Here is a 13,170-nt window from a genome sequence, read left to right on the forward strand (position 1 = left end):
CCTTCCCCTTCTACAATAGTAGACCGATAAAACCCCTGATTAGGATTTACCAAAAAATTCAAATTTCAAAACTAGGCAGCTGTCAAACCTTCTCTTGGTATCTTCCTTGTTTTTCCTCTGCTTAGGGATTTCTGTTTCACAGGTCACTGATTGATAAAAGTACCTTCAAAAGAGCTATTTTTCAGGCAGTCTGTACATGCTGGTGGCTTAGCATTTCTCCCTCAACTGTTCACGTTTTCCCAGTCTTATTACTCCAAAGCTTTGGATTGTGTTATTGGTTTTTAATATCATCAATATACTAAATTCAAACTTGATTGGAGTTTGGCATTTTTTGGGGTATAATTTAAACTGATTGACCTAATTCAAATTTATTTTTCTTTCCAGGCAATTGGCTACACGAGCTGCTAGACCAAAAGGTTATATTGTATCTTGTTCAGAACACTTGGTGCAGTAAGGTAGTTCTGCTAGCTTTTAACTTCCTTAAAGGTGCAGTACTTCATAACAATATGTTCGGTTGTTGATGACATCAACATTAGATTCATTCTTGGGTTCTGTGCTTTTTGAAGTGAATCAAGTTAGTTTTCAGGAATATAACATTATGGGTGGAGTTGAGGAACCACAAAGGCAAAAAAACCATAATGGGAGTTATGTACAGTCCTCCCAGCAGTGGTCAGAACCAGGGGTGCAAGATGTACCAGGAAATAGATATTTTGGGCAAAAGCCCTTCATCAGGAATAAAGGCAGAGAGGCTGAAGCATGGAGAGATAAGCTAGAGGAGGGTGGGGGGTGGGGGTGGGGAGAAAGTACCATAGAGTACAATAGGTGAGTGGGGAGGGGATGAAGGTGATAGGTCAGGGAGGAGAGGGTGGAGTGAGGCGTTCTTCCTCCAGGTGTCTCGTGGTGAGGGAGCGGCGGTGAAGGTGGCCGAGGACCTCCAGGATGGGAGGGTGGGTTGTAGGGGGGTGTGGACCTGACCAGGTAGTCACAGAGGGAACGGTCTTTGCGGAAGGCGGAAAGGGGTGGGGAGGGAAATATATCCCTGGTGGTGGGGTTTTTTTGAAGGTGGCGGAAATGTCGGCAGATGATTTGGTTTATGCGAAGGTTGGTAGGTGAACACCAGGGGCGTTCTGTCCTTGTTACGGTTGAAGGGGTGGAGTCTGAGGGCGGAGGTGTGGGATGTAGACGAAACGTCGATTTCGCTGCTCCTTGGATGCGCCTGAACTGCTGTGCTCTTCCAGCACCACTGCTCCAGAATCTAGTTTCCAGCATCTGCAGCCACTGTTTTTACCAGGAAATAGATAGGGCATGTCAGAAAGGCAAGGTCACAGTGATCATGGGGGACTTCAATATGCAAATGAAGTGGGTGAATAATGTTGTCAGTGGAATCAAAGAGAGGGAATTCATGGAATGCTTACAGGATGGCTTTTTGGAACAACTTGTGATGGAGCCCACAAGGGAGCAGGCTATTCCGGACTTAGTGCTACGTAATGAGCCAGACTTTATAAAAGATCTTAAAGTAAGAGAATACTTCGGAGGCAGTGATCATAATATGATAGAGTTCAGTCTGCAGTTTGAAAGAGAGAAGGCAAAATTGGATGTAATGGTGTTACAGTTAAATAAAGGTAATTACAGGTGCATGAGAGAGGAACTGAAGAAAATCGGCTGGAGGTAGAGCCTAATGGGGAAGACAGTACAGCAACAATGGCAGGAGTTTCTGGGTGTAATTGAGGACACAATAGAGAGGTTCATTCCAAAGTAAAGAAAGATTATCCAGTGGGGAGCATGAGACAGCCATAGTTGACAAACGAAGTTAATGTATCAAAGAAAAACAGAGAGCCTATAAAGTGGCCAAGAGCACTGGGAAATCAGAAGATTGGGAAGACAACAAAATTAAACAAAGGATAACAAAAAGAGAACTAAAGAAGGACAGGATCAAGTATGGAGGTAAGCTAGCCAGTAATATTAGAAATGAGAGTAGAAGTTTATTTCAATACGTAAGAAACAAACGAGAGGCAAAACTAGAAATTGGGCCGCTCCAAACTAATGCAGGAAGCCTAGTGATGGAAGATAGGGAAATAGATGAAGAACTTAATAAGTACTTTGTGTCAGTCTTCACAGTGGAAGACATGAGTAATACCCCAACAATTAAGGACAGTCAGGGGGCAGAGTTGAGTATGATAGCCCTTACAAAAGAGAAAGTGCTAGAAAAGCTAAAAGGTCTAAAAAATTAATAAAACTCCTAGCCCCGATGGGAGTTCTGAGTTCTGAGGGAGGTGGCTGAGAAAATAGTGGAGGCATTGGTTGTGATCTTTCAAAAATCACTGAAGTCAGGGAAAGTCCCTGATGATTGAAAAATCACTGTTGTAACCCCCTTGTTCAAGAAAGGATCAAGACAAAAGATGGAAAATTATAGGCTGATTAGCCTAACCTCGGTTGTAAGTAAAATTCTAGAATCCATTGTTAAGGATGAGATTTCTAAATTCTTGGAAGTGCTGAGTCAGATTAGAACAAGTCAAAATGGATTTAGTAAGGGGAGGTTGTGCCTGATAAACCTGTTAGAATTCTTTGAAGAGGTAACAAGTAAATTAGATCAGGGAAACCCAGTGGACGTTATCTATGTAGACTTCCAAAAGGCCTTTGATAAGTGCCTCACGGGAGGCTTCTGAGTAAGGTGAGGGCCCATGGTGTTCGAGGTGAGCTACTGGCATGGATTGAGGATTAGCTGTCTGACAGAAAGCAGAGAGTTGGAATAAAAGATTCTTTATTGGGATGGCAACTAGTGACAAGTGGCGTCAGCAGGGTTTAGTGTTGGGGCTGCAGCTGTTCACTTTATATATTAATGATCTGGATGAAGGGACTGGGGGCATTCTGGTGAAGTTCACCGATGATACAACATTAGGTGGACAGGCAGGTAGTACTGAGGAAGTGGGGAGGCTACAGAAAGATTTAGACAGTTTAAGAGAATGGTCCATGAAATGGCTGATGAAATTCAACTTGAGCAAATGTGAGGTCTTGCATTTTGGAAAAACAAATACAGGCATGGACTGTTTTTTAAATGGTGAGAGAATTCATAAAGCCAAAGTACAAATGGATCTGAGAGTGCTAGTCCAGGATTCTTTAAAGGTTGACTTGCAGGTTGAGTCCGTGGCTAAGAAAACAAATGTTATGTTGTCATTTATTTCAAGAGGGTTGGAATATAAAAGCAGCAATGTGCTTCTGAGACTTTATAAAGCTCTGATTTGGCTCCATTTAGAATACTTTGTCTAGTTTTGAGCCCCACACCTCAGGAAGGACATACTGGCACTGGAGCATGTCCAGCGGAGATTCACACAATGATCCCAGGAATGGTAGGTCTAACATACGGTGAACAGCTGAGGATCTTGGGATTGTATTCATTAGAGTTTAGAAGGTTGAGGGGAGATCTAATAGAAATTTACAAGATAATGCATGGCTTAGAAAGGACGGATGCTGGGAATTTGTTTCCGTTAGGCGGGGAGACTAGGACTCGTGGGCACAGCCTTAGAATTAGAAGGGGTCAATTTAGAATGGATATGAGGAGACATTTCTTCAGCCAGAAAGTGGTGGGCCTGTGGAATTCATTGCCGCAGAGTGCAATGGAGGCCGAGATGTTAAATGTCTTCAAGTCAGAGATTGATAAATTCTTAATCTTGCAAGGAATTAAGGGATAGGTGGAGAGTACAGGTAAATGGAGTTGAAATGCCCATCAGCCATGATTGAATGGGCCGAATGGCCTTACTTCCACTCCTATGTCTTATGGTCTTGGATTTTAACATTCTTCTACTTTACCTCACCAATTATCAGCATTAATAGAACATCTGTCTACAGCAAAAGTAAAAGCCAGAGAATAAGAGGAGACTAAAGTTAAGATAGAATGGAGTGTCTTGAAGATTAACTAATTTGAAAAGGAGTCACCTGGAGTCTCACTCACAAACTGTTTTTCCATGTTGAAAGCTAATGAGTATGCCAGTTTCCCAAAGGAGTACAGTCAGAACCAAGCTTTTGGCACTACAAGTGGCCTGAATGTGCAGGAGGCAAGAAACAAGAAAGCAGTAGGGACAATGTTTGGGGATTCATTACTGAGAGGACCACACACTTCTTTGGCTGCAGATGTGACTTGAGGAATATGCAAAAATTGGCTGGTGTCAGAGTCAGGGATGTCATTGATTGGCTACAGGGCATCCTGAAGGGGGTAAATGATAAGACAGAGATCATGGTACATGTTGGTACCAATAATAATAGGTAGAATGAGGGATGATTCTTGCTTCAAGAATTCAGGGAACTCAGTAATAGATTAAAAAGCAGGACCACGCAGGTTGTAATCTCTGAATTACTCCTGGTGCTACATGCTGATGATTACAAGAATAGGATAGTATGGCAGGTGAATGTGTGCCTCAAGAGTTGATGCAGGAGGGAGTTTCAGATCCAGGGTCACTGGGACTCTTTCTGGGGAAGGTAGGACCTGTACAAGCTGGATGATCTGTACCTGAACCAAAATGGGACCAACATCCTTGCAGGTGAATTTGCTAGTGATCTTGGGGAGCAGTTTAAATTAGTTCAACAGAGACATGGCACACATGGCATTAGTATAATAGGAACACAGCATAATATATTAAAGGAATTAAGAGGGAGTTTAGCCATGTTGCATTTCAAGCGCATAAGTTGAGGCTGGATGGCTTCTAATGGTGGAAGTATTATAGGCAGCTTGGATGAGTTAAGGAGAATGGCTGGAGGTTTAGAGGGGATTTGAGGAAAATAGTTTTCACCTGGAGGATGATGGGAGTCTGGAATGCACGGCCTGAGAGGGTGGTTAAAGTGGGAAATCTCACAACCTTTAAAAGTACTTGGATAAGCACATCAAGTGTTATAACATTTAAGGCTGTGGGACAAGGCTATAGAAAGTGGGTTGAGTGTAGATAGAGTAGTTTTTGTTCATGTAGACCTGATGCATCAAAGGGCCTTTTCTGCACTGCATGATTCTATGGTTCTGTCAAAAGCAAATCCTGGAAATTTGAAATGAAAACAAACGCTGGATGACCCACAGAAAGAAGGAAGCATATGTCAGGTACAGACAGGATAGATCAAGAGAATCCTTAGAAGAGTACAAAGAAAGTGGAGTATACTTGAGAGGGAATTCAAGAGGGCAAAAGGGGGACATGAGATAGCTTTGGCAAATAGGGTTAAGGAGAATCCAAAGGGTTTTTATAAATACATTAAGGACAAAATGATAACTAGGGAGAGAATAGGGCCCCTCAAAGATCAGCAAGGCAGTCTATGTGTGGATCCACAGGAGATGGGGAGATACTAAGTGAGTATTTTGCATCAGTGTTTACTGTGGAGAAGGACATGGAAGATATAGAATGTAGGGAACTAGATGGTGATACCTTGAAAAATGTCCATATTACAGAGGAGGTGGTGATGGATGTCTTGCAATGCATAAAAGTGGATAGATCCCTAGGACCTAATCAGGTGTAGATCAGGTGAGTAAGGTTAGATCTTATGGAATACAGGGAGAACTAGCTATTTGGATACAGAACTGACTCAAAAGGTAGAAAACAGAGGGTAGTGGTGGAGGGTTGCTTTTCAGACTGGAGGCCTGTGACCAGTGAAATGCTACAAGGCTCAATGCTGGGTCCACTACATTTCTCCATCTATATAAATGATTCGGATGTGAACATAGAAGGTATTGTTAGTAAGTTTTCAGATGACACCAAAATTGGAGGTTTAATGGACAGCGAAGAGGTTACCTCAGAGTGCAACAGGATCTTGATCAGATGGACCAATGGGCTGAGGAGTGAGAGATGGTGTTTAATTTAGATAAATGTGAAGTGCTGTATTTTGGAAAAGCAAATCTATGACTCAATGACCCTATGACTCTAGTGAGGTATCTCACACAATTCTTTACTGCTCACATCTAAACATTTGCACCAATATTCTACAGCACATTGCCCCACAGCTGTGGAAATACTCATTGCTGCCAGAACTTTCCAGGTTTCCCATGATCATATTTAAAGCCCAGTCTTGTTCAAGATGAAACCCTTCAAGGCAGAAATAACCATCAACAATTTATATCATGATTGATGGAGGAAAACCAAGAAGAAAAGCTTCTGAGTGCAAATAGGTGGCACAGGTTCATTGGAGAAAGTGAGGACTGCAGATGCTGGAGATCAGAGCTGAAAATGTGTTGCTGGAAAAGCGCAGCAGGTCAGGCAGCATCCAAGGAGCAGGAGAGCCGACATTTCGGGCATGAGCCCTGAAGAAGGATGCTGCCTGACCTGCTGCACTTTTCCAGCAACACATTTTCGGCACAGGTTCATTGCACAGATCTCAGTCAGTTCCTTCAAATCTGCTCACTGATGCTCAGGTTGGGTTCTGCCAGGCCCACTCAACTCCTGACCTCATGACAGCCAAATGTGGACAAAAGAGCTAAATTTCAAAGGTGAGGTGACAGTGGCAGACTTTGACATCAAGGTTGCATTCAACTCAATGCGGTATTGAGGAGCCTTAGCAAAACTGGAGTCAATAGGAATTTGGGGGAAAACTCTCCGCTAATTGAAGTCATACCTGGCATGAAAAAAGATGGTTGTGGTTACTGAAGGTCAGTCATCTCAGTTCCAGGACATCTCTGCAGGACTACCTCAGGACAGTGTCCTAGGGCCAACTATCTTCAGCTGCTTCATTAATAACCTTCACTCCATCGCAAGGTTAGAAGTGGGAATGTTTGCTGATGATTGCACAATGTTCAGCACCATTCACTATTCCTCAGATACTGAAACAGTTCATGTTCAAATGCAGACTATATTCAGGCTTGGGCTGAAACATGGCACACAAGTGCTAGACAATGATCATCTCTAAAAAGGTAAAATCTAATCATTACTTCTTGACATTCAATGGCATTCCCCTTCACTGAACACCCTACTATCAACATCTTGTAGATTACCATTCATCAGACACTGAACTGGAGTAGCCATATAAACTCAATTGGTATAAGAGCTGGTCAGAGGCTCAGAATCTCTGACTCCCCAAAGCCTGTCCACTACCTACAAGGCACAAATCAGAAGTACGATACAGTATTCTCCACTTCCCTGTGTAAGTGCAGCTCCAACAACACTCAAGAAATTCATTCAGTATTAAAAAGCCTGCTTAATTGACATCTATAAATATTCACTCCCTCCACCACAAAAGGTCATGAGCAGCAATGTGTACCATTTAAAAATTCAATGTAGAAATTCACCAAAGATCTTTAAACAGCATCTTCCAAACCCAAGACTGCTGCATTCTAGGACAAGGGCAGCATATATTTGAAAACACTCTGACCTGCCCATCCAAGACACTCACAATCCTGACCAGGATATAAATTGATGTTACTTCAATGTCATTGTTCAAAGTTTGTGAGAAGATATGTAGCTCGGGTGCTCGTTGTTGTGGTTCTGTTTGCTGAGCTGGGAATTTGTGTTGCAGACGTTTCATCCCCTGTCTAGGTGACATCCTCTGTGCTTGGGAGCCTCCTATGAAGTGCTTCTGTGATATTTCCTCCGGCATTTGTAGTGGTTTGAATCTGCTGCTTCCGGTTTTCAGTTCCAGCTGTCCATTGCAGTGGCCGGTATATAGGGTCCAGGTCGATGTGCTTATTGATTGAATCAGTGGATGCGTGCCATGCCTCTAGGAATTCCCTGGCTGTTCTTGTCCTATAATAGTAGTGTTGTCCCAGTCGAATTCATGTTGCTTATCATCTGCGTGTGTGGCTACTAAGGACAGCTGGTCATGGCGTTTTGTGGCTAGTTGGTGTTCATGGATGGGGATCATTAGCTGTCTTCCTGTTTGTCCTATGTAGTGTTTTGTGCAGTCCTTGCATGGGATTTTGTACACAACATTGGTTTTGCTCATGCTGGGTATCGGGTCCTTCGTCCTGGTGAGTTGTTGTCTGAGAGTGGCTGTTGGTTTGTGTGCTGTTATGAGTCCTAGTGGTCGCAGTAGTCTGGCTGTCAGTTCGGAAATGCTCTTGATGTATGGTAGTGTGGCTAGTCCTTTGGGTTGCGGCATGTCTTCGTTCCATTGTCTTTCCCTTAGGCATCTGTTGATGAAATTGCGCAGGTATCCGTTTTTGGCGAATACATTGTTTAGGTGTTGTTCTTCCTCTTTTTGCAGTTCTGGTGTACTGCAGTGTGTTGTGGGCCTTTTGAATAGTGTCTTGATGCAACTTCTTTTGTGTGTGTTGGGGAGGTTGCTTTCATAGTTCAGGACTTGGTCTGTGTGTGTGTAGGACTCATAACAGCACACAAACCACACACACAGACCAAGTCCTGAACTACGAAAGCAACCACCCCAACACACACAAAAGAAGTTGCATCAAGACACTATTCAAAAGGCCCACAACAGACTGCAGTACACCAGAACTGCAAAAAGAGGAAGAACAACACCTAAACAATGTATTCGCCAAAAACGGATACCTGCGCAATTTCATCAACAGATGCCTAAGGGAAAGACAACGGAACAAGGACATGCCGCAACCCAAAGGACTAGCCACACTATCATACATCAAGAACATTTCCGAACTGACAGCCAGACTACTGCGACCACTAGGACTCATAACAGCACACAAACCAGGTGAATACTGTTTTGCACTGAGAGGTTACAAGCATCTGTCATATGACTAGCTAGCAGTCTCAGAGTGTACAGGAAAATTGAAAATACGTAATATTTGGCTGTGAAATAGATACCTGAGTTGGTTGCTATTTTGACAACAATTCGAATTTCGCCAATCAATTTAAATTATGCCCCAGGATACTAAAACCAATCAATATTGAATTTATTGTTTTGCCAACATTGAATCAATGAGACAGTCCGATGTTAGGGGGATAACAAAGGCAGGCAATTTGAAAGTTAGACAGAGCAACTGCCGTCGAGCGAGTAACTGCCATCAGGAAAGACTGCCATTCAAAAACACTCCCTATCAAAGGTACTTTTTCAAATGAAGCATTTTCACAGTAAAAGAAAGAAGATAACCCATGGAGATCTTCAGACAAAAGAAGACAGACACTGCAGACAACAGCCACTGTATGGTTTTGAAATTAAGTGGATGTAATCTTAAGTGTGTTATTGGAACAGTGTATTGTTATAGAGTTGGAGGCAGTTAAAGCAATTAAGAGAAAGAGGAGCTTACAGTTGTGAATAGTTGTTGTTTAATGTTCACTTTTAGAGTTAAGAAATAAATTGATATTATTTTCTTTAAATAGTGGAATTTGGGAATTCTCTGTCACTCATATTTTAACAGATCATGAGGCGTGGTGAGCTTTTCTGGGTGTTTGGTTTAATTAGCAGAAGAGATCATTGTTGTGCCGTAACACATTTCATCAATTGACAGCACAGGTGACCTTGTGTGTAATGTAAGTCATCTGCTTACTTCAAAATTATGTCTTTGGGTCACAGTTCAAAATTACTTCCTGATATCTTCAAAAATATTTACTTTCATAGAACAGAAACCACACATCAATTTTCCAATGATTTCAAAATGCAAATTTCTAATATATTATAAATGTTAATTGCACTACGATTGGCTGAGAAATGCTCAATCTTTCACCGTGGACTGCCGCTGTCTTCTTTCTCATGGACTGTGGGTTGGAAGTGGGCTAGTGGCAGTTAAATGAGAGCTGGGACTTAAAATGCCAAAGCATTAAAACTTATATCAGTCAGTGCATTTCAAACTCAGTCCACCTGAAATTGTTAACACCATGTTTTCTACTGAAGTGAGACAAAGGACAGACTTGTTTGGGTACCTACTAGTTTCTGCTGTTTCATATTCACTGTCTCGCAGTAGCTCAAACAGGTCAACATCTAGCCTTGCCTTTTCAGATTGTTCCACCATGTGGTTGATGTGGTTTTTCGCAAGAGTAATGGCAAGTCTTTCACCTCTACTGCACTCCATTGGATCATCTAGAATTGCAGCTGGAAAACACAAATTCAAGAACTGACCTTAATGACTATTTTGTTTCTCTGAACATTGGAGAGCAGCTCAAGTTTTATTTGCTAATTATTCTTTTAGATTATGTAGGTTGAAAGACCCATCCTTTCTCAGTTCAGTTTCTTCTTGCATTGATTTAATTGCTGTCTGACCTAAATATTTAAGGCAGGAGAATAATGAGGTGGTTCAAGAAGGGGAAGGTAGGGGCAATCCCACTGAAGCAGACCTCATAGGAAAAACCTCATAGGCTGTAATTGTTCAATTTCAGGGCCTCTTAACTCTCCCCAGTCAATACTACATATTATTATTCCCTTATTCATGATTTACTAATTAATTCACCAAAACAATCACAGAGATCCTAGTGAAGTGATAATGCCCATTGATGGCATCTAGTTACAAATGTCATCCAATATAGATGCAGCATGGCCCATTAATACACAGCACAGCAACAACAGAGCTCAGAATGTATAATTAATTAACATGCATCCTATAGGTGATTGCATTATGACTACTGTATTAAACAAACTGGAAAGTACATATTTTACTTTAACAGAACAGTGCAATATTGTTAATCTGTTAGAAAAATATACCATTGGTTACTTATAAAACTTTGCAAATGATAACACAGATCTTGGTGAGTACCTCAATAACATGTTCTGCAAATTGTACCACATATACATTGAAATAACTCTATAGAGATAAGTATCCCATCACCAAGTGACCCTTTGTTTACATGTTGAAGGAGCTTGACACTGATCCAGCTCCCTCAGAGCCAGCTGTCAGAGTGTAAAGATGCCTGACATTCCTTTTTTTTAAATCTGTCAGTCCAGGCTCTTTGATTGGAACAGGTTAACAGCCCCAATCAGGGGAATCATATTCTATGAGGTCCACCTGACTCACCTTGTTACAATCATTACATTCACAGTGATTGCAAATCATACCTGGGGAACAGTTCAGTATTTTCCAATATTGCAATCTTGGTTGCAAGAAAAGCTTTCAGGTTTTTATTTCATATATGTCAACTAGCTGTTTTGTGTAAAAAGACCGATCACTTCTCTGATAATGTCCACATTATTTCATTATCATTCATTATCTCAAGGAATAGTACAGGAGATTGGATGGGCTAAATGATTTACTTCTGCTCCTAAGGCCTATTAATGGAAAAATGTAGAATAGAGAGGTTGTGGGAAAGAAAGGGGAGGAGAGAGGAAGGTCCCATTCATTTGCTGCTGGCTAAGTGGGTGCGCAAACACACATACATGTACACGTGCACACAATACCTCAGCCCCCAACCCACCACCTCCACCCACCAACCCTCATCCACCGCCCCCACCCCAACCACCGACATGACACTGACTGATCTCGTGCTAAACAATTTAGTATTACTGGACATGAATTTCCAGATCCCTGGCAGTATCTTGTGGTGCTGACATGAGATGACAGCTGGGTGCAGCCTGAATGATATATCTCTCAAGCATGCTCTGGCCTTGTTGTCAGCAGTGACTCCCTGCTGTTCTTTAATTCTTGCAGCTATGGTGTGGAGGTGCCAGTGTTGGACTGGGGTGGATAAAGGCAGAAGTCACATGACACCAGATTAAAGTCTAGCTGGTTTATACGAAATCAGAAGCTTTTGGAGCCTAGTTCCTTTTGTCAGGTGAAGTGAGAGAGAAGAGCACACAGACACTATTTATAAACAGAGATATCAAGGACAGAGAGAGCAAAAGATCATACAACTTCTGTGAGTGGAGTGTTGAATAATAAGACTCTGCAGCTTACCAAGAGTGTTAGATGGTGTGAGTAAAGTGACAACAGCTGACTAACAGAGAAGGGATGACCTATAATCTGATTAAATGAGGCAGAGAAATAATTACAAAATGTTACAAGAAGATAGGAGGATGAATGGTCTTGACCACTGAGGTGTTCCCTGACTGGGAGGAACATTCCTGTCACCCTCCGATCTTCGGGTAAACGTCCACCAAAGTGGACTTTGAGATACACACCACACAAAATTGCCATCAGAAACTGATGGTTGTGTTCCCTCTCATGAAATTGGCCTCCACTGTGATCTTGGGTTCATGTTGTGCTATATGTGACCCCACCACACTGTTCTGTAAAATCTTCCTACTGTCCTGATTCAACACCATCATCTTGATAAATTGTTATGATCTCTCTTCCTTAATTAGTTTGCATGGTTTTGGATTACTTATGATCTTGGTTACACCCTTGGCACGTGACTCTTAAACCTATCATGTTATTCCAGTCATTTAGTTCGTCTCCAGCACCACTTTATTTTTAAATTTTTGTAATTATCTTTCTATCCCATTTAATCAGATTATAAATCATCCCTTTGCTTATTATTCAGCTATTAACATTTTACTCCCACCATCTGACACATTTGATCATCTACAGAGACTTATTATTCAAAGCTCCACTCACACCAGTTATATGATCTTTTGCTCTCTCTGTCCTTGAAGGGGCTGTGCTCCAAAAGCTTGTGATTTTAAATGAACCTGTTGGACTATAACCTGGTGTCATGTGACTTCTGACTTTAATTCTCGTCAATAGCAACTCTGCTCGAAATCTTCAGACAGTTTTGTCCTTCTGGGTTTTTTTAAAAAGCTTACCAGAAAACCGTGAAGCTGCCCAAAGATCTTTCCTAGTGTCAACTAGGGTTGGTTTTTCTTTTAGTTGCATGGGAAATGTGTATAACACATTATATTGTAGAATATGAATTTCAAAATATAAACAGGTGGATGGGGTCAGTTCTGTGAAGATTTTCAAAGTTCAAATCTGAAACCAGAGTTCAGTTCCAAAGATAGAGCAGTTTGTTTGAGCAGGAGAATGAAGTCAGTTCAGTTTATACAGTTATAGGGGACTCAATTGTAAGGGCAATAGACAGTATCTGATCCAAGGCAAAAACATACTGCTTCACCAAGAAAATAAGAGGTCTGAGAATTGGGAGCAGTTTAGAATTTAGCAAAGAAGAACAAAGGGATTGATTAAGAAGGTGAAAATACAGTGCAAAAGTAAGTTTACAGGGAACATAAAGACTGATACTAACAGTTTCTATACGTATGTGAAGAGAATGAGATTGGTGAACATAAATGTCGCTCCACTACAGACAGAAATGGGGGAATGTATAATCGGGGACAAAGAAATGGCTGAGCAACTGAATACATACTTTGGTTCTG

The 13,170-nt window shown here is 41.6% G+C and overlaps 1 protein-coding gene across 1 annotated transcript in view; it reads right to left on the minus strand.

Moving 5' to 3' along the window:
• grik4 (glutamate receptor, ionotropic, kainate 4) overlaps window positions 1-13,170 on the minus strand; it is a 147,167-nt gene that overhangs the window by 105,740 nt on the left and 28,257 nt on the right. The window contains exon 2 of the mRNA XM_060847029.1: window positions 9,799-9,963. Coding sequence (XP_060703012.1) covers window positions 9,799-9,963 — 165 coding nt within the window. The remainder of the gene's footprint in view (window positions 1-9,798; window positions 9,964-13,170) is intronic.

Source organism: Hemiscyllium ocellatum, chromosome 29 (assembly GCF_020745735.1).
Source record: "Hemiscyllium ocellatum isolate sHemOce1 chromosome 29, sHemOce1.pat.X.cur, whole genome shotgun sequence".
NCBI classification, from domain to species: Eukaryota; Metazoa; Chordata; class Chondrichthyes; order Orectolobiformes; family Hemiscylliidae; genus Hemiscyllium; species Hemiscyllium ocellatum.